General features: G+C 41.5%; 1 protein-coding gene across 3 annotated transcripts in view; it reads left to right on the forward strand.

The window, feature by feature from the left end:
* Positions 1 to 19,379, forward strand: part of MACROD2 (mono-ADP ribosylhydrolase 2) — an 891,867-nt gene that overhangs the window by 823,424 nt on the left and 49,064 nt on the right. For 2 of the 3 annotated variants that reach the window (XM_082481410.1, XM_082481412.1), the window contains exons 11-13: positions 2,779 to 2,862; positions 15,107 to 15,169; positions 18,573 to 18,641. In XM_082481410.1, coding sequence (XP_082337536.1) covers positions 2,779 to 2,862; positions 15,107 to 15,169; positions 18,573 to 18,641 — 216 coding nt within the window. The remainder of the gene's footprint in view (positions 1 to 2,778; positions 2,863 to 15,106; positions 15,170 to 18,572; positions 18,642 to 19,379) is intronic. The other variant, XM_082481411.1, reaches the window with a different exon arrangement.

Consider the following 19,379-nt stretch of genomic DNA (forward strand, 5'->3'; position numbering starts at 1 on the left):
AGCAAAAAGATAATGTCTTTTGAGATAGCAACAGTTCTGACTTCTTTGAATGTAAGCCTCCTCCCTCTCCATCTTTGTGCTGTCAATTAAGATGTTGGCTATATTATCTAATGTATTCAGACACTCCTGAAAGACCTGGCTGGACGTTTGCACTTAAACTTGATTGACATTTGACTTGTGGGACTGGAGGAAGCCTCACAGGTTGGTTAGATGATAAAATTCATCACTAGAGGGGTTGAGTGTTGATTGCAACACTCCTATTGATTCGATTCCCTGATGTGAATCCTTGTCAACCAAAAAAGGAAACGTAGCAGGTAGTTCAGAGTAGCATTAGAACCAAAGAAGCCATACATCAATATGGTCCGCTATAAATATTCAAGTTTTTTTTTTTAAAAAGAATGGGAGAACGTTGGCAGGAATCAATCTTTAAAAGCCTGGCTGTTTTCAGGATCTCTCTTTTGTATTGAAGTTCTCGTTGAACTCTATCACCATTGCTCCTGAGTAACCCCTTTAAGGGGTTGACAAAGTGTATCTTTATTTGGCAGGTTTTGTCTTTATTTTTCCCCACAGTGTTGCTTGTGGTTACTCCTACGTTCTTGCCACTTCAGAAATAAATTCATCTTAGCACTTGAAAACTCTTGTTTTCCTCAAAATACTGTATTTGAATTTCAAATTCAGATGAGCAGATGTGATGACATGACATGTGACGCGTCCTATGTTAAGTGCTGTCAGCAAAGGTCTACCTCCTGATACCAAGCCAAACCTCAAAGCACGTTCTGCTTTGCTCACTTTATTTACAGATTGCTAAGGGCGCTTCGTGCTCTGAACTATATGAAATTTTATAAGGAAACGGAAATTCCATTTTAGAAGAAATTATTAAGAACAATATTCCTTTTGGCCTTTTTGGGGGGTAATGCTCATTCCTTAAAATTAAGCAAGTGAGGTGGAATTTAATTACTCACATACTTACCAGCATGTTGGAATTTTTGTTGGCATTTTGAGCTGTTGCTTCATGTAAATTCCTGCCAGCTTCCCAGTCCGTGACTCTTCTTTGGTTTTGGACATAAGTACAGTAGAATAATCAGTTCCCCAGGAGGGCAGGCAGAGAATGTTTCTGAGTTTCCTGGGCTCTGTGGAAAGCCGACAATTCACTCCCTTTTTCACTCTTGAACAAAAAAATATTCCCTGTGACCCTGCAAGTTCCCTTTTCACATCCTCGCTTGCTTCTTTCATATGTCCCGTTTGGAAACTTCCAGCATTTTGATTCTGGATATATGTAGTTGTGGAAGAGTAGAAGATAAAAGGGTAATAGCTACAGCTCTACAGCAGAGCCAAGTCCTCTGTGAGAAGTGGGTATCCGATTGCTGCAAGCTGCTTAAAAATCCAGCAACGTACAGAGTAGATGATTGTATGGGCTATGTATGACAGCAGAAGAGACGGGAGTTTTCAGAACACTTAAGCAAGTTATAATACGCATGTAGACGCTTTTTTTTTTTTTTTTTTTCTCCTCAGTTGCTAATTAGCTAATCAGTTTGAGGTAATACGATGATTTTTATTTTCTCACAGCACGGCAATAGGGGTAAATCAAGCAAGGTTGTATGTCTTCCTGAATTTCCTGATTACAAGTGGCCAAGGTTTCCTTTCCAGTATGTGTTCCTTAGGCTTCCCCTTCACCCAAGCCCCCAGTTGGCCACAGAGAATTGTGAGGTCTGGTGAGAAGTCAAATGATGGGAAGTCAGTGTTCCTGTCGTGGTTGAATAGATTCACCAGGTGCGATGAATTGAGTTTTAATTGTCTGCCATTCTCCGCTTTCATGGTTAAGCAACAGTGTTTGAAGAATGTTTTAATTAGTGAACCTGCTTTCATTAAATATCTTAATTTACAAATACCTTTTATGATTAATTTCCAGGTTCGTCTCCCATTTGTACTAACGGGCTTTCTGTGCTACCAGTTTGTGCCTTGAGTTCTGTCATACCAAACAAACAATAATTTCATCCTGTATGTTAAGATGAGAGGATATTTTGAAAATGTTGTAGACAAAGTTCCTCATTTTTAAAGTTTAAGCAACTGATATTAAACACTGTGAACTTCAGTCCCTATAAATAGGGGAGATCTTAAACTTCACTGGCCTCAGTTACTGTTTTGACTTAGGAAGTTTTCCTTTTCCTCCATCTTCCTGTGGCTTTCTGGCAAAAAGCTTGGAATGGATTTTTTTTTTATTTTTTCATCCAGAACATTTCTATCTCATAAAGCTTACATTTCCTTAACTTTGCTTCGCTATCAAACTTGCTTCCCTACCTTTCATTTCATTACAAATTTCAGTCAATATTCATTTGTTACTGTGTTATAACATTGAATAGACAATTGAGCTGAGAGGGAAAAATCATTTCGTTCAGATTATTTCTCCACAGTTCCATAATGCAATATAATATATATTATGTTAAAAACTACAAATTAAAACATTATTAAATTTTCTGTTTCTGAAGAGATTAAAAGCTTGTGAAGAAATACATTATTTTAGTATGAGCTTTCTTCACTGCTGTCATGTGGAAGTTAGGGAAAGTCCAGTCCAAGCTGGAAGATACCTATTTTGACTTTTATAACAGATGACACAGTAATTAATTTTAATAACAGAAAGATAGACATCGGGTACTGAATGGAGTGCCAAGGTAAAATGTACTCAGAGTTATGGTACCATGCATAATAATATTTGATACAATAAAACAATTTCAAAATAATATAGGTTGGTTTTTTTTGTTTTTTTTTTTATGGTTAAAGAAGGATTGGAACAAAAAGTCCAGCCTCCATCTCCCACAAAGAGCAAAGCAGAGCAGCCTGAGGACCTGCAAGATGATGCTGAAGGTAGGTGGTCTGACAGCTTTTCAGAGCTATTAATCAATTTTGCATTTTGCGAGAAAAGCTTTACTCTGAATTCTTGGGAAGGAACTGGAAAACTTTCATTTAAGAATGTTGTTTGCAAACATTTGGAAAGTTCCTTTTGGCCTACATCACGAGATCGTAATTCTTCTGAAGTGTAATTCATCTCAAGGTAGATTCAGGATTAGAAATGCTATTTTTATGTGACGGGTTACTGATTATTGCTGACATGTAATGAGAAACTGTTGCTGTTTTATCTCTAACCTGTTCTGACTTTGTGTAATTAATAATACAAAATGTAATGGGTGTTGTGCAGGGCTTGGGTCATAGTCTGGTTGGTTACGTTGGTCAGGTAAATCAGCTACCTGCTGCAAAACACGGCGCAACAAAATTCTTGCTTTCATTTTCTACACGAAATGTTTGCTGTATCCTTTTCCGCTCCAGTTACAGCATTTATGGCTCTAGCCCCTATACAGTGTATTACACCTATCCGTGGCCAGAAGTCAGAGGTGCTGAACGGCATGCCTATAGTGGTGTTCCCCTAAGAGTGCTTGCCTGCACTTGAGTCTTCACAGGGCAGCTTGTCCATGTGTACAGAGGTGAACGTTGTTCTAAAATTGGATGAAAGTATTTTTTCTTAATTGGTGTGTCATTGGGAGAGTTGTTAAAAGTAGTTAACATCAAGGGCTTATTTTCAGACTGCAGAGTTTCACGTTGCTCTCCTATGGGTGAAAGAGCAAAATACCCCAATGCTGGAGAATTCCCCTTACGTGAAACAGTTAAAAGGATGAACCTTAATCTTTAAACCATGACAGTTCCTTATCGTGGATTCTCTTTGACCTAATGTTCCTCAAATGACACATCTCATTCTGCACCTCAACCGGTGGCTCCATGATCTTCATCGTTTTGACCCAGCCCTGTGCATTCAGCCCCTAAAATATTCTGACTAGGGTATTGCGTGAGTCATAAAGAGCAGAAAAACGTTAACATCTATCACTTTAAGTAACTGCTAGTAACATCCTGTCACTAACATTGTGACTGGTTGTTAATGGCAAGTATTTAAAGCAATAGCTGTCATCGCCTGGAAGGTTGGGGGGGGGGTGGGGAACCCAAGAAACCTCATCCTGACCGGTCGTCTTTCCTTTCATGCTGCACTAAACCCAGCTGACATTAAAATACCGATTTTATGTTTGGATTAGAGAATTCAGTGATGACAAACCACACGTCGATTTGTATGCAGGCTGAACGGCGCGTGGGATCGTGGTGTCATTTTCCATATTCCTAAATAGGCGAAACAATAAGAGTTTTTATGATATATTTTTATTTGGAGTGTGGCTAGAAGCTTTCATTGTATCAGTGTCAAAAAAAAAAAAAAAAAGAAAGAGTTGCAAACTGTAAGGTTTTCCTTCCATTGGAAAAATAACTGATGCTGTTCCACTATTTCTGTGGCTTACGGATGCTGTTCCACTATTTCCGTGGCTTACTGGATGCTGTTCCACTATTTCCGTGGCTTACTGGATGCTGTTCCACTATTTCCGTGGCTTACTGGATGCTGTTCCACTATTTCCGTGGCTTACTGGATGCTGTTCCACTATTTCTGTGGCTTACTGGATACTGTTTGCTAGTTTACTATGCCTGTCAACGTTTCCTGGTGACCTACAGCTCACTTTGTGAGGCGCAAACAAATACATTGGAAGGGTGAAGTAAATAGCATGGCAATAGAATGATTGCATTACCCTCGAGCTGTAAAATGCCTGAACTCGTTGAATTTGATGCTGTACAGTAGATTTTGCTGATGCAGAATTGAGGCCTGTAACGCGTAATCACTGCTGCAGAATTTTATCCAGTCGGAGAGGGAGTCCTCTTCTCCTTAGGCAGGAATCGGGCCTGTAATGTTTAGGATTGAAAGTCTAAATTTAGACTTGAGGGTAGTTGTGATGGGGGGGGGGGGGGGCAGAAACCTGGATCGGATTTCTGTGGCATTACCTGTGCCTCTGTTTTGAGGAGGAGTCAGGCCGGTAGGCTCCAGACACTGAATTCCTATGAAGTTGTCGAGTGGCTGGAGTCTAATGTAACACACCGGTGAGCCGTTCCCATTTAAGGAAAGGGGATTTGCACACATTTTGTCTGAGAACAGGATTTAGTTTCTACTATTCTAATTATTAGCTGTTGGTTTTGGCTAATTAAATGAACTTTTAATGGGGAGCCTTGAAGATTATGAAAGCTGTAAATATGTGACGTGAACCAGAACTACAGGTCTGATTAATATTATTTAGGTAGGAGTTTGTCTTCACATCCAAAAAACTGCCGTGGGTTGTTTTTTCCATTTTAAAAGAACTCCTGAGTAGCTAATGCATATAAGCAGTCTCAAATAAAACACAATAAAGCCAAACTCTGCCTAAGGTCAACGTTGTTGAATTTTCCTCATGGTGAAACTGAAGTGCTTTGTGTTTTAACTTTGGGATAGTTTACATGATTTAGGTACCCCAAGTTTAAAAACAAAACCCAAAAAACCACAAAAGCAGCAAAGAAAAAAAAAAACAACCAACCCCAACCCATAGCTTTTAGCAATCAAAGCAAGTCCAAAGATACCTACAATTTAACATAGGATACTCTTTTCCCCTTGGTAACATGACCAGATATAAAATGTTTACCAAATATACATGGAGGCACAGGAAGAACCAGATATTTTTTTCCTCTGCTTAGTTGTCAGTGTCCTTTTAGGCTGAAGATGGGAATGCAACTTGCTATTTTAACAGCCTCACGCATGCCCTTGTGGCAGTCTGTAAAAACTATTCCACTGAGTTCAGTAATATTTCTGCCGTAATATTTTTTTCTCCGGCACGCCAAGCTGGTTCATTGGCTCGAGGTAGTGGAGCAATATCTTTTCAGTGCATGTAAAAATCTCCACAGAAGATCACGGAAAGTAGGCTCCTTCATTATTACCCTCTCTGCAATCAAGGAAAGTCGAGTAAGTGGCTTTATGTAAGGAGCTTGTTTTGCAGTAAGCTAAAATAAACACTTGACATGCTAATGAAAGCAATTTTATACTGAACCTCTAAAGTATTAATGGTGTCAGTTATTATGCTATTAGATATATTGTTCTCTGTCTTCAGACCGTTGATAGAGAAAAGCAAGTGTGAACTGCATAGCAAATTCTCCTGTCATTGGGTGTATTCGGGAGTTTTTCACTGTAGCCCGGGTGGTTGTCTGGGGAAACGGATAGACTGGATACATGGAGAAACATTCTTTACGCCCAGGTTCCCTGCAGTATTTCAGGTTTGACACGTGCAAACATGCGGTGTAATTTTCTACACGCACACCCTCACCGCCCCTTTCCCGGGTCCTGGGAGAGTACAATCAGCCAGTGATAATTTTGCCTTTCCCCTCAGTCAGGTGCTCTCAGTGATTGAGTGATTGTAAAGTCTCAGCTGAGAGAAATATGTTTGGCACTAAACAAAACGTAGCACGTCTTATTTCAGTAGCTTCATAACACAATCCTAAAGTAATTCCATAGACGAAATGGCAGTACTTGTCACAGCGTGGCAGCCACGAGTTAGCACAAATGCCACAGGTCGCCTGTTCTCATCCTACTGATTGTCACCAAGCGAAAGCGAGCAACTTTTACGAAAGTCTAACAAAACAAACATTTAAAACGTTGCTTATTTCTCTTAGCTACCTCCTCAAATGTCCTCCTATATGTGCTGGATGGTGAGGTGTATACGATACATTTTCTTGATACTGGAAGAGGCAAAACTGTTTGCCCTCTCCTTCCTTACGGGATTTCTCAGCGAGGTAGAAAACGGAGCCTGCCCAGGAGCTGCTCTATTCCCACCATGGTCTCCAGGTGATCAATATTGTATCAAAGACAACTAATACATCTAATAACAGCAGCACAAATGCCTGATCTTTCTCCTCCTCCAGGAGAAAGATAATCAATGCGTGCAGCAAAAGCTGTTCCTGTGCCTCCTGAAGTCAGGATCCTCCTTGTACTCCCTCAAGGCGTGTGAAGACAGAACTGGAGCTCTGCAAGTTGTCTTGCCCCAGCTTTTCTCGTAAGCATTTCCCAAAATGAAAGCCTCGATTCTTTCTGATAGATTGAGAGGCCGTTGGTCTGACGCAATCACCTTAGCTGAGGCTCAGTGTATGCGCAAGGAGGTAGTCTGTTGGAATTGCTCATCTGGGATGAACTTTGTCTGCTTTCTGTTCACTTGGTGGGAAGGAAAACAGTTTGACGGATAAGCCAAGTCAGGAAGGTCAAAATGAACACAAATCACCTTTAAGATAGTTGGTAGAGTTGGTGCCTTTGCCTGATGAGGTCATCACGCTATCAACCCGCTTAGCTTTCGTTTGGCTTTCATCAAACGTCTGAAACGCTGCTCGGCAGTGTCAGGAGTCGGAGGCTCACCAGCGGGCTCCTGCCTTGCTCAGTGGATGCTCTGTCCATGAGAGACGTCGGTCTAGTGACTGGAGCACACAGTAGAAATGAGACAAAATGGAGTCGCGTCTTAGCTCGGCAACGCATTGGTTCAGCAGGTCACGGCAATTAGGTAGGATGCTCACCAAGAGGGAGACACTCTGGCTTCTCATCCCTTCTCCCAAAAAGTTTTAGTCCAATGACAAAAAGGGCGTAGTCTTGGGACTAGGAAATAATACTCCTTTTACGGCTTAATCCTTTAACTGTGAGACTAACGTAAGGCTTCCCCTTCCCGATTCTCCTTTAGAGATCACAGTATTTGCGGCTTTGCTGCTCGCTCCCTTCCTTCATAGAGAGGGTACAGCGTATGCACCCACAAAGTCAACAGTGGTCGCCTTGTGCCGCTTTCCTCTGCGGCGGGCTTAAGTCCTCCGGGTCCGGGTGGCTGCGTACAACAGCAGCTGTGTGTTACCGTTACACAGGGGTGTTCAAAGCACCTTGCCTTCTCTAATACTATGCAGGCCTGATTGTCTCTCTCTTTAAGGTACGGATTAATGTTAACTAGATTTGACTTCTGATTAGTTTCAAAATGTCCTTCGGTTTATAGCAAGCAAATTCTTTTATAGTTTGAGAAATTGTAGCTACATTTCTTCTTTGCATCCCGCAGGGCAGTAATATTCTTCAATAAATTTCTGCTCCACTCATAATCTACTAAAAATGAACATCTAGACACATAATTATACTTCAAAAACGCACACTTTCTTATTCGGCCTTAAAAGTGCTGCTACTTATTAAGATAGCTTAGAAGTTACTGTATTCTTTTTGCCAGCAAACCAAACCCTTAAATACAATTTTAAATTAAGATAAAGTACTACAGAAGAAATGCCCTGGGAAGAGCGTGTATCAAACATGTCTGTAAAATGTTTCACCTTAATGCAGATTGGTTATATTTAAAGTGATGCTATTAACCCCTATCCACTTTGGTTGATAGTTTCTTTTTTCATTTCTGTTCTGAAGTCCACCATCTGTCTTTACTGATTACAGCTCTCAGAGTATCGGGTGATCGCTTTCCGCTCAGCCAGGGGAAAACCAGGGCGTTATCTGTATTTTTATTTGTATTTGCTCTCTGTGCAAACCCTTCTTAGAAGATTCTTTTCATTGCTGAAGTGGCTTCTACTGTTTCATTAAATTGCCGTGCAGTAACCACACAAGACAACGTTGAAAATGCGGCTCATTTTGGCCTCCGCAGGTGAGGTGCAGTCCTGTTGCTTTCACCATTTACCTGTTGGGGTTTCTTTTAGCAGCCAAACGTACGTGTGTGTAAACCGTACCAGGCAAACAGTGGCAATTCCTCTTTTGCCACTGGACGCTTCAGAGTAGATTTTCCTTCTCCTGAGGTAAGCTAAGGTGCAAAATACTAAGTTACTAAAGTGACTAATGCAATGTTGTCAGAGGAGAATTATACGCAGTGACAAACCAGCGTACCTGCGGGGGACTCATCTGTCAAGGAATTCATTTCTCATTTCTAACCATGATGTGAGGAACAGTAAACCATCGTGATTGTTCAGGTCCGGTGCAGAAGACAGGGCTAGTCCCTTAATTCTGAAATATTGACACAAAATAGTGCACGTTTTGGTTCATTTTTAATGCTGTTTTTAACAAGTGTGACTTCTCTATCCATTTCTTCACTTTGTTACATTGCCACACCACATGATTTTGTGACCTGTATGCAAAAAAAAAAAAAAAAAAAAAAAAAATTAATTAGGTCTCATGTTTTATTTTGACTGTGGCTTGGAAAAGAAGCTGTGCTGCGGTCTGTAATGGTGTGCAGTTACTCCGTCTCCTAGGCACACCAGGGAAATATGAACAAATAGTAAATTGACATAGTAATGATAAAATTTGCGATCATATTGTGCACCTTCACGTAGGGGGTCCCTTTCTTTCTCTGTCTTTTAGATAGGACTGCCTGTAGGGTTTGAAGTCAGGGCACCTTTGGCAATGAAATTTTAGATGTCTCTCTTGCCGGGCGCACCTGTATTACAAAATCTGAGTCACGCTGTATGTCAGCCAGAAGAATTAACACCCAGTGAAAAACCAGCCGAGGTGCAACGTTCCCAGCGACGTTATGTATGAAGCGAGTCGGGACAAATCTGAGCGCTCGTGTCTTCCGAGCACCCAATTTGATGGTGTAGCGGTTGGCCCACGCTTTGTCCCCCGGTTCTTCCCTAGCCAGGGAAGGTATAATGAAGCTGAGTTACTTGCCTTGTGACCCGCGGAGGGGTGAGGCAAGGGGAATGCGCCTAGTGACTTCAGTGGGCTTTAGATTAGGCTCCTGTATTTCTCAGGACGTTAAATAGACGAAATACAATAGCGTTATTTTTAACCTCTGAGATAATCCCCACGAGCTCCAGTTCTCTCATTCTTTTCCCACACTCCTCGACAATTCTTGACAAAATGCTGGGTGAAAATGAAAACCCGTTATTTCTTACGCTGACAGCTTCGCTAGGCTGGGTGCACTGACAGCAGCGCGTTCAGGTCTGAGTCTGCAGCGAGGTGAATTGTTGAAGCAGCACGGAGGGGGAAAAAGTCTCATAACTCCGTTAAACAATTACTGCGGGTAACTCTTGACTAACCCTTCTTAACATTTACCCCAAAGGGCTTATATACAAGTAGTGATTAAAACTGACCTAAATCATAATTTAATTAAAAGAAATTAAAATGCAAGCTGAAAATATTCGGTAACCTCAGGCCACCACCCTAATGATTCATTTTAATGCGTTTGTAGTTCTACAATAATGGCTTTTGTGTGTATGTGCTTTTTGTTTTACGTCTGATATCATTTTGCCACCGGAATAGTCTGAAAATGGTTGCAGGCTGTATGATCTCGAGTGTATGTATGGATATACGTGGGCTTTCTTCTCGCATATTAGGGGTTTCACTGAAGTCAGCGTATCTACTCATGTGTGCAGCATGTAACAGCTGTAAGATCAAGGCCTATATTTTGAATTTTCTCATTAATTAGTTTCCCTGTTATCCTAGAAGGACCTTCGCATCATTAGTATGATTACCGTGGCAATATTTTTGTGCTGTAAGAAAGATAATTCAAAACTGGCATCCTTTATCTGCCAGATCTTGGTTTGCAGTTGTCATAAAAGCATGGCCCAGCTTGGCAGCAGATTCCCGGGCCAGACCACGGGAGAGATGCGCGGTCCCTGGCCGCCTGCGGAACCAGAGGATACACCCAGACTCGTGTGGCAAGTGCCACGCGCACGTATAACAGGGTCAGACCTGGTGCTCGGGGATCTGGTACGTACACAGATACGTAGGAGTGGCAAACAAGATGTGAGCCTGAGGCATTGGCCCTCTGTCTCTTTTATTTCTACTCCGGGAAGGAGGAGATTGAAGGAACCTTGCTCTTTTGACACACTGTGGATGGTATAAGTACAGTACATTTTCTCAGCAGTGAAAACAATTTTATTATTGAGAACATGTATGTCGGAGAGGCAGAAGTAGACTGGTTTGTACTGGTTATGCAGAATTTCTTCCTTTAACTCAAAAAAACACGTTATGTGCAATTCTTCTGGAAGATGTCTTTTTTTGTCCCAGCTGTTGAGATGTCTTTTTGCGACAGTTTTTGAGACACTGACTTTCGCCTCAGCTCTGAGTACATCGCTGACTGTGAAGAAAGGTACTGCTGAAGAGGAGTAGGTGTATGAGCAAACCTGGCGCTTATTCAGCTCTGAAATGGGAAGAGCCAAGAGGCCAGCAGGCTATTAATATTTTGGACTTGCCGTGTTTGTCGCAAGAACAGTGAAAGATGTGAAAAGCCACGTGCCTCCGGGCTCCCGCAGAGAAAATGGGAAGAATGCTAAAACCTGTTCTCGTGCTGCTGCTGAGAGTTTGTCCTCTGGACTTTCATAGGGATCTCGTCCCAGCCCTTTCCCGTCTGACTGCCGGCTTATTATTTATCATATCATCTGCTTCGTTTTGGGGCTGCTACTGCAGCTGGCGTATCGCTGTGCGTGCTGAATACCTCTCCTTAACATAAAGTGGGCAGGCGCTCGCAGAGTATCCGGTTTTCTAGTTTAGTTAGAAGTGCCGCTTGCTCTGCCGGCTTGCTGAGTGTGCTGATTGATCGCTGTTTAGCCTGTTTGCTACCAAACATAAATGAGGGTATATATCATTGCAGGGTGCGTGTGAGGGGAATTTTCTTGCTGACCCCAAAGAAAAAAACCAAAAGGAGAGGGCAAGCGCCTATCGGGCAGTAGTCAGCTCGGCAAGGGAAAACAAAATATATGGCCAGAAGTAGGTATTTTAGTGGCCGATGTACTTATTTTGTTTGTGAGGTGCTACTGTAATTCTCAGACTCCTGTTTTTTCAACTGACTGCAATGCCGGGGAAAAGAAACAGATGTTCTCATTTGTCTTTTGATGTGGCTCAAAATCATTTACATTTGCTGGTCTAAAATGACATGTCATGGCGTTTGCCACTTTTTCTGTCTCCTTTGGAGTGAGTGACAGGTTGCTGTTCAATTACTAGTATAATGGAAAAGCAGATATTGTGAGGACAGTTTTCACCTAAAGGAAATACAATCACCAATTGCTGCAGTAGTAGAAAGAGAAGGATGCCAGATACTGTACAAACCATCCAGTGGAAAAGACATTTTTATTATTAATACCGTCATGGGGAAGACTCAAGGGAAATGCACTGGGTCTGGCTTTTCTGCCTGGAGAAAAGGAGAGCCAGGGGTGAATAAAAATATGGTGAAAAACCGGCTCGCTACTCTTGTAAAATATATTTCCAGCTCTTTGCCTTAAGCATGTGCTACTTAAAGCCTTTCCATTTGCTCTGCATCCAGCTCCAATGGAGAGCAATAATTACAGAAAGACTCTTCATCAGTAGAAGACACTCGGTGAGAGGCTCATTAGAAGGGTTTTTAACAAATGGAAAAAAAAATGTTTGTCAGATGCTTTGGGATTAGTCACTTCTCCGCCCTATATAGTTTGCTTTCTTATCAGTGTATTCATATTCCGCTTCCTCCCTTTCTCCTGAGTAGAAGAGATTCTCCAGGCCAAGCAGAGCTTAACCCTTCCTTCTGCGGGTCATTTACTTGAGGATCACTTGTCCACTCTTAATTTTTTAGCGTTTCCTTTTCTCTAATTCTATTGAACTCACTTGGCAGGCACAGCACGTACTTTCGATATGATGATCGAGATTAATTTTCATGTCACGATCCAGTCAGTCTGTTGGACTGGGTCGGAGTACAAGAGGTGAAGCTTCTGCTTAAAATCTTTTATGTTTTTCTTTCTGAAGGGACAAAATGAAGTGTTGGACGGAAAACATGTTGAGAATCCAATATATAGTGCTGTAATTACCATTCTGTTACACCAGTTTTAAACAGTGAATCTCCAGTGAAATAATAGACTTAGGGTTGACAAAACGTGCTGATGAATGTGTGCTTTATCTGATAATCTAATGAACCAGATAATCGTTTAAACTTTCTTTTGTAGTTTAAGTTTGCTCTGAATAAGTAACTTTAACAGGAGATGTAGTCCTTTGGCAATAAACGTGAATGAGTTTTTCAAATAACGCATGGTTATAGTTGTACTTGTTTTAATGGATGTAGAAACAAGTATCGTCCGGAAACGTAGTTTTACGTTGTGAATGCAGGAAGGGAATTGCCGAAATGATTTTTCAGTGACATATTGGTAGTTACCATTTATGCCTGACCTGCTTTTTCTGAATGTAAAGTCTTTCTGGGCAAAATGAAATGTGTTGCACTTGGCCATAATGAAATCCTTTATGCTCTGGCACCGTTTGTTTCGCACTGATGCAATATTCTCTTTGGATCTGACCTAATGGTAAGGATTTTTCAAGTGTCACTGCACTGTTGTGTTACAAGATTGTCCTGAACGTACCGTTCCCTTCCGCACCTCCTGAGCTAGATGACTTTATCCCTTTGAAACACAGCCCGGTGACGCAAAGGATTTTTTCCCCTTATTTATTAATCGCTTGCTGCAAAGCTTGCAAAGTCCCAAGCCCGAGTTTTAAAAGAAAAGGGAAGGGGGAGAGGAAAGTTTATCTTCTAGTGCAGCTAACTTCCTATTTTGCATGCAGTTCTATTGTGCGGGGCCAGGCAGAATGCTGATCTTACAAAAGAATACTTTTTTATTTCAAGGGGGAAAGGGAGAAAAACCCAGCTGGTTTTATCAGGCCATTTTGATCATCCAGGTAATGCAATTTTTTACAAGTTAGGGCCCACTAATGTGTGAAGAAATCACGATAACTAGTCATCCGTTAAGGCCGGTTACAATCGGTAGGAAGAGTTACCAAGCAGGCAGGAGGCCCGAGTCTCCGGTGATGGGCATCAGCCGCTCCCTGCCCACCTCTCCCCTCTCGGGTAGGGTGTCAAACTCCTGCTCCATCTCATCTCCTCCCCTCCTAAGAGCAGCTCTCTGCAGAGTGAGCCTGGAAATACTTCTCCGCTAGTCCCATCTGCTGGATGCCGGGATGTATTGCCTGCTGGAAAGAGGGAGAGCGTCAGCCTTTAAATATTAGCTGAACACGGCGTGCCACCAGATGTACATCTGCTTCCGAAAAACACGCCCTTTCTGTTTTTCTTCCATCCACCTAATTGCGTTTGGGCTACTGCTGTTCTCTTCAACAGACTCCATGTGTTAAGTAAAAGCAAGGTGGAAGCGTGAGGAACTTTAACCGTGTTGCTTTAGAGAAGCTGTAATCAGAAAAACGCAGGAGCCCGAAAAGATCACAGCAAAAAATATGGGTATCATTATCAAGCCATTTACGGGGCTGGGAACGAATTTCTTTTCTCCCAGTGTATGTGCTCAGCAGTCAGTTTTTCAAATGCCTCATTAAGGCTGGTACTCAGCTGTTCTCGCTGTCTATCTCGCCATGCCGGAAAAGAGGGAGTGTAGCCATCCCATCTGATCCAGCGTGCTGCACCGCAGCCTCTAACAGTATTATGAAGCTAAAAGAGCCTTTTCCAAAATACAAACTTCCGGATATATTTCTGATCAGGCCAAGCAAAGGTTAAGAGAGCTTGATCTCCTGTCCATAGGGGTTCCCCAGGGTATTACTCTTCTCGGTGGTGATTCGCTGTTTGGTACCTGCCTTCCAAAACGGAGCTGGAGGGGAGAAAATGGATAATGAATGCGAATGCAAAGTAGTGGAGAAAATTGGGAATGAATGCGAATGTCAAAAGGGGAAAAATGCATTCAGTCCCAGCAATCTTACTTTGCTTTATTTTGCTTGCTCTCTGCAGTCGTTTTTGATGCATTTTTATACTTTATGCTAAGTGGCGTTGCGCCTTTGGCTTTGAAATAAATTTTAGGCGAGTCTCTGCCTCTTATTCTTACCTTCCATAGGGGTTAAAGTAGGTTCTGCAAGTCGGAAACACAGCCACTTCAAGGATCTCTGGAAATGTTACTGGAGGAAAATGATCCCAGGAAAGAAGCTTCATGAAATACATAGACTAAAATCAAGCAACGATTTCATCTGTTGCAAGACAGCGTTTAGGGAAGCATACCTTGAATTGGTATACAGATATTTCCAGCGTGCCTGTCTTTACTCTGACCCCTCCCCCTCCGCTTGACGTGTGAAAATGTGACTGTTTTAAATGTAACTGGTTACGTTTGCAGGTTTTTTCAGTTTACTTTTATCTCTCTCCCCTTTTATCATGGCACCTTGCTGTAAATTAGCAGTTTGTGCTGAATTGGTTACAATTAATATTGCTGCTGCTGTTACCAATAAAAAGATAGATCATAAATATTTTTAATGTGTTTTTCTCGATAGGTGGTGACAGCACAGAGAAGAAGCAAAACACCGAAGAAACTGAGGGCCAGAGCCGAGAAGCAGGTTTGTGCCGAGTTACTTAGAGGACTTTCTCAGGTTTTATCCACACTGGTGAACAATAACTTCAGTCAATGCTATCGACAGAGAATGTTTGTACGTTTTCACCAGATTAGCTCAGGTCTTGAGCAATTCTCCCACTAGAGACCACAACTCCATTCATTATGAATGAATGTATTGCAACGCAGGAATGCAGACTTCCCTCTTTAGCTTACCAGATCTACGTTCTGCCTTTAAGGTGGACTACCTCTAGCTAATCCTCTGACTAGAAAGATGCAATTTTCCCTCTGTCTACAACGGAGTAGCCCTCCGCATAGAATAGAAATGGGGGAAACGAAAATTTGGAGGAGGAGGAAGCGGGCTTCCTTTGAAAACTGTACTTCTGAAGATTTTTAAAGGGTACTTGCAAGTTTTAATAAACCGTCGACGCAAGTCTCGGGGGTTATGAAGATTTAAATCCATACAGAGAGATATTGCATATCCTGCGAATGAATGTCAGAGTTCACGAGCAGTGGGTTTTGCAGATGGCATGCTTATAAATTATAGCGAGTTCAATATTTTAAAATATAATGTCACTCTGTGTTCACAATACATTTTTTTTGTCTGTTTATGGTTGTATTTTTCATCCCACCCAACTCCGTTCAGTGCAAAAGACAACTAGAATGAATCAGTTATCAAAAGAGCTGAAGTGACGATCAAAATGTCTGTAAATCCCCTCGTTTCTTAAGGATTGCTTTTACTGTAGCCTTACACGTAACACAATGCTGTTCTTGTTTGGGTTTTCTCTCATTGTAGTTCAGGATGTTGCCTACGCATACTTAATCTAGAGAGCATGAAACAGCCTTCTTCAGAACTTCTTTTTTAATTTTAATCAGAATTGAAGATTGTTTTCAATATGGGGAAAACTGAGCTGAAGAAGGCCAGCTAGTAAATGCAGAAAAAAAAAAAAATTAGAAGGCCTAGATTCTTGCTTTATTTGGTTTGCTTACTGCATTGTCGCTGTTTCCAGATGAGGAATTCATTTGATAGAGGTCCTTCTTCATGTCCTATGCATTGGGCACTGTGTATGTGGAAGTGTGGTATTTCTCCCTGTGCTCCACAGGGTCAGTCTTCTGCAACTAGGTGTTAACAGCTCATGCTGTCTGCAAGTGCTTGAAGCCCTTCTGTGTTTCATGTCCTCTTTATCACCTCTTCTTCATGTCCTCCAACGGGGAAGTCAGTAGCAGGTGAAACCATAGGCACAGTATTACAGGATAAAAAGTTTCCCATGAACCTTAGCAAACTTTGGACCTAGGCCATTTATCCTGCCCCAGATAAGCATGCAGCAGTATTTTGGAAGTGCTGGAGGACAACCATGTTTCCTTTTCTGGGTTTCTCACTTTGACGCTAGTCATGTTTTAAACAGGCGAAGGGGAGAAGGGAGGAATGAGTTGCTCCGAATCTAGTCTCTGGTTTGAGTCTCTGACTAGGCAGGGGCGTAGCTTTTTTTTAATATTGAGCTTTTAACCGTACTAAGCCCTGCTTGGCTGCTAGCTCGCCTAAGAGCTAGCGCTGCTCGGAGCTCCTAGCTCCCACTGCAGAGGTTTCTGTTAAACCCGGTTATACTACTGTCTGCAGATGCCAAATGCAGCCCATCATGCTCGTCAGCTATATTCACTCTGATGGGGTGCGTATTTCCCTGGTATTTTGATTCGCAAAACAATTTGATTGAGTGAGATACGTTTCATTTTTCCCAAGAGAATTAAGGAATATGTACCTCTCTAAATTGCGACTTTGCTACTGGAGGTGTCTTAAATGCATTGTGTTTTTCCCAGAACCATCATTATGACTTGTTACATTATGAGCTGTCAGAGCTGGTTTATCAGAGCCATGATGTACATTCTTCTGCTATCTCATGTCGGTAGTCATGTTTTGTTACTCTCATGAAGAGCGTCAAAGAAAAGATCCAGAGGTTGTAGGTCCCAGGTCCAGAAAATGTCATACTTTGGGAATGCGTTTTAGGTACGTGCCTGAAGATAGCGTTGTGCCTATGCGAAGTCCATGAATCACCTCCTCAGCCACAGGCACGTAGTGTTACAGGAAAAAATTACCGGGCTTAACATTTATCCCTACTGGTTCACATAGTGAAAAGAACAGAGAAGTGCACAATTACCTTGAGTTAGTTACGTCGTCCAAGTAATGAGTTGCTGCTGCTGCTTTCCACTCTACTCATTGTGGAGAGAAACCATCATCAGGAACTTTTAGATTGCGGCTTCTGTGCCTTTTCTTGGTGGTAGAAAAGTACCTGATTTTTCTGAGATAGGCAGTTCTATGCCTAAAACATTTCTAATCACTATGAATGATCACTGAAGGAGCAATCCCATTAAATGTTAAAGTTCTTATCCGTGTTCTCTAAACTAAAAGGCATAACCTTCACCTGAGTGTGACATATCACAGATCATATACTTCGATACTGTGAAAGAAAATGTAGCAGAAAAAAGACACTGTATTCTTACCCAGTCCATTACATAAAGATTTATATATTCTTATTAATACAGTAGTGAAAACGCCAGATATAGTGTACAAAGACTGGCCTGAAAATTTTTTAGCTGTTACTGTGTGGGTTTTTTAAAGTCTGTCAGCAGTGAACTTCACAGTTAACACGTGGAAAACCAAAATGGCAGGTGCTTCAGAGCTCTTGTTTCAAGCTAGTTTAAAATACTCGATGACTATATTAGGAAAAAAAATTGTCGGAATCATCAGAGGCAAGTCTTTTGAAAGAAATGAAAGGCTAGAAATGAAAACAAAGGCTCAGAAAGGTTCCAGAACCATAAAAATTGCTGAGAAAAAGCAACAGTGAAAGTTCAAAAATTCTTTTTAAGTTCAGGTACTAGTTTTATCTGTGAACTACAATACTTTTACCCACATGCTCTACCATTAAAAAACTCCAAGCCACAGATTTTCAGGGACTTGCTAAATTTCAGGCCTGATTCATGAAAGCTTCTATTTTCAGGAAAGCATTTGCATGTAATCGTTTTGATTCCAATGGGATTCATGGACATGATTAAAGTTAAGAATGGCTTAATTGTTTTTTCTCAAAATAGGTGGATTAAATGAAAAAAGGAATCTCTAAGCAAATAGCAACACCGGCCTCCCCGTGAAACTGATAGCTGTTCCTCTCTCTGTATTATGAGAGATTGAAATATAGACTTGATCTGGCAGTATTGTAATGTAAGTTTACCCCTGGCTCGGGGAAGACAATCAGACCAGTAATAGCGGGTGAATGCAACGCGAATGGACGGAAGCCCAGAAAATCAAATTTGGGTCTAGTATCTTGCCTCAGTAAGGCATAACACTTTTTTTCAGTAAAGTGGTTCATCAGTTTGCATTTTAATGAATAACTTCTCTTTCATTTCCTCGGTTCTTCTAGACGAGACCAAACCTTCAGCTGTGGCCAGCCTATCATCATCAGAAGAAACAGAGCTGAGTGAGGATAAAGGTACAGATTGTAAATTGTGTTTCAAAATATCCATTCCCAAGAGGACATTTCCTAAAGCCTTATTTTCCTTTGTCTAGCAATTGCCAAAATCACAGTTAAACAATACAGAAATAGGTAAATGCTTGGACTTCCATTTAGAAAAGTCTTTGCGATGAGGTACTTGGAACCGGCTGTTATGCTGGGAGGAGAGATGCCATGAATTCCTAAGTCCTCTTGTTATAGAGCTAATACTAAAATATCATAGATGACATACCAGAAATAAGCCCAAAGCTTGGGCTCACTGGGGCGGCTCACAGGCATCAAGTTAAGCGTGCGCATCTATCTCGGCAATATTAGCTCCCTATTTGGTGCTCTCCTGATGGGGAAAAAGAAAAACACAATAGCTATAAACACATCAAGAGGAGACAGGAGGAGATGAAGTCATAATTGAGAGGGAGAAAGTAATGTTTATCTTGTGCAGACTGTGCTGGGCACTCAGATCATTTAGTTTGTGATAAATATTTAAAAGTGTCACGGGGCCAAATGACAGGGAGTTCAGGAAACAAGAAAGAGAGATGATCTAATTTAAATGTTTCAAGCTGAGATTTTTCCCGTGGAGTTGTTGGTTTACAGATAGGAACCAGTGCACAGATGTACTGGTTTTGATACTTTTATGATATCACGCTATTAATTGCTTGTGCCGGTCTACGATTTTGGGGATTTTTGTGGGGGGTACGTCAGGAAAACGCCTGGGTGATT

The sequence above is a fragment of the Vanellus vanellus genome, assembly GCF_965231255.1.
Source record: "Vanellus vanellus genome assembly, chromosome: 3".
Taxonomy (NCBI): Eukaryota; Metazoa; Chordata; class Aves; order Charadriiformes; family Charadriidae; genus Vanellus; species Vanellus vanellus.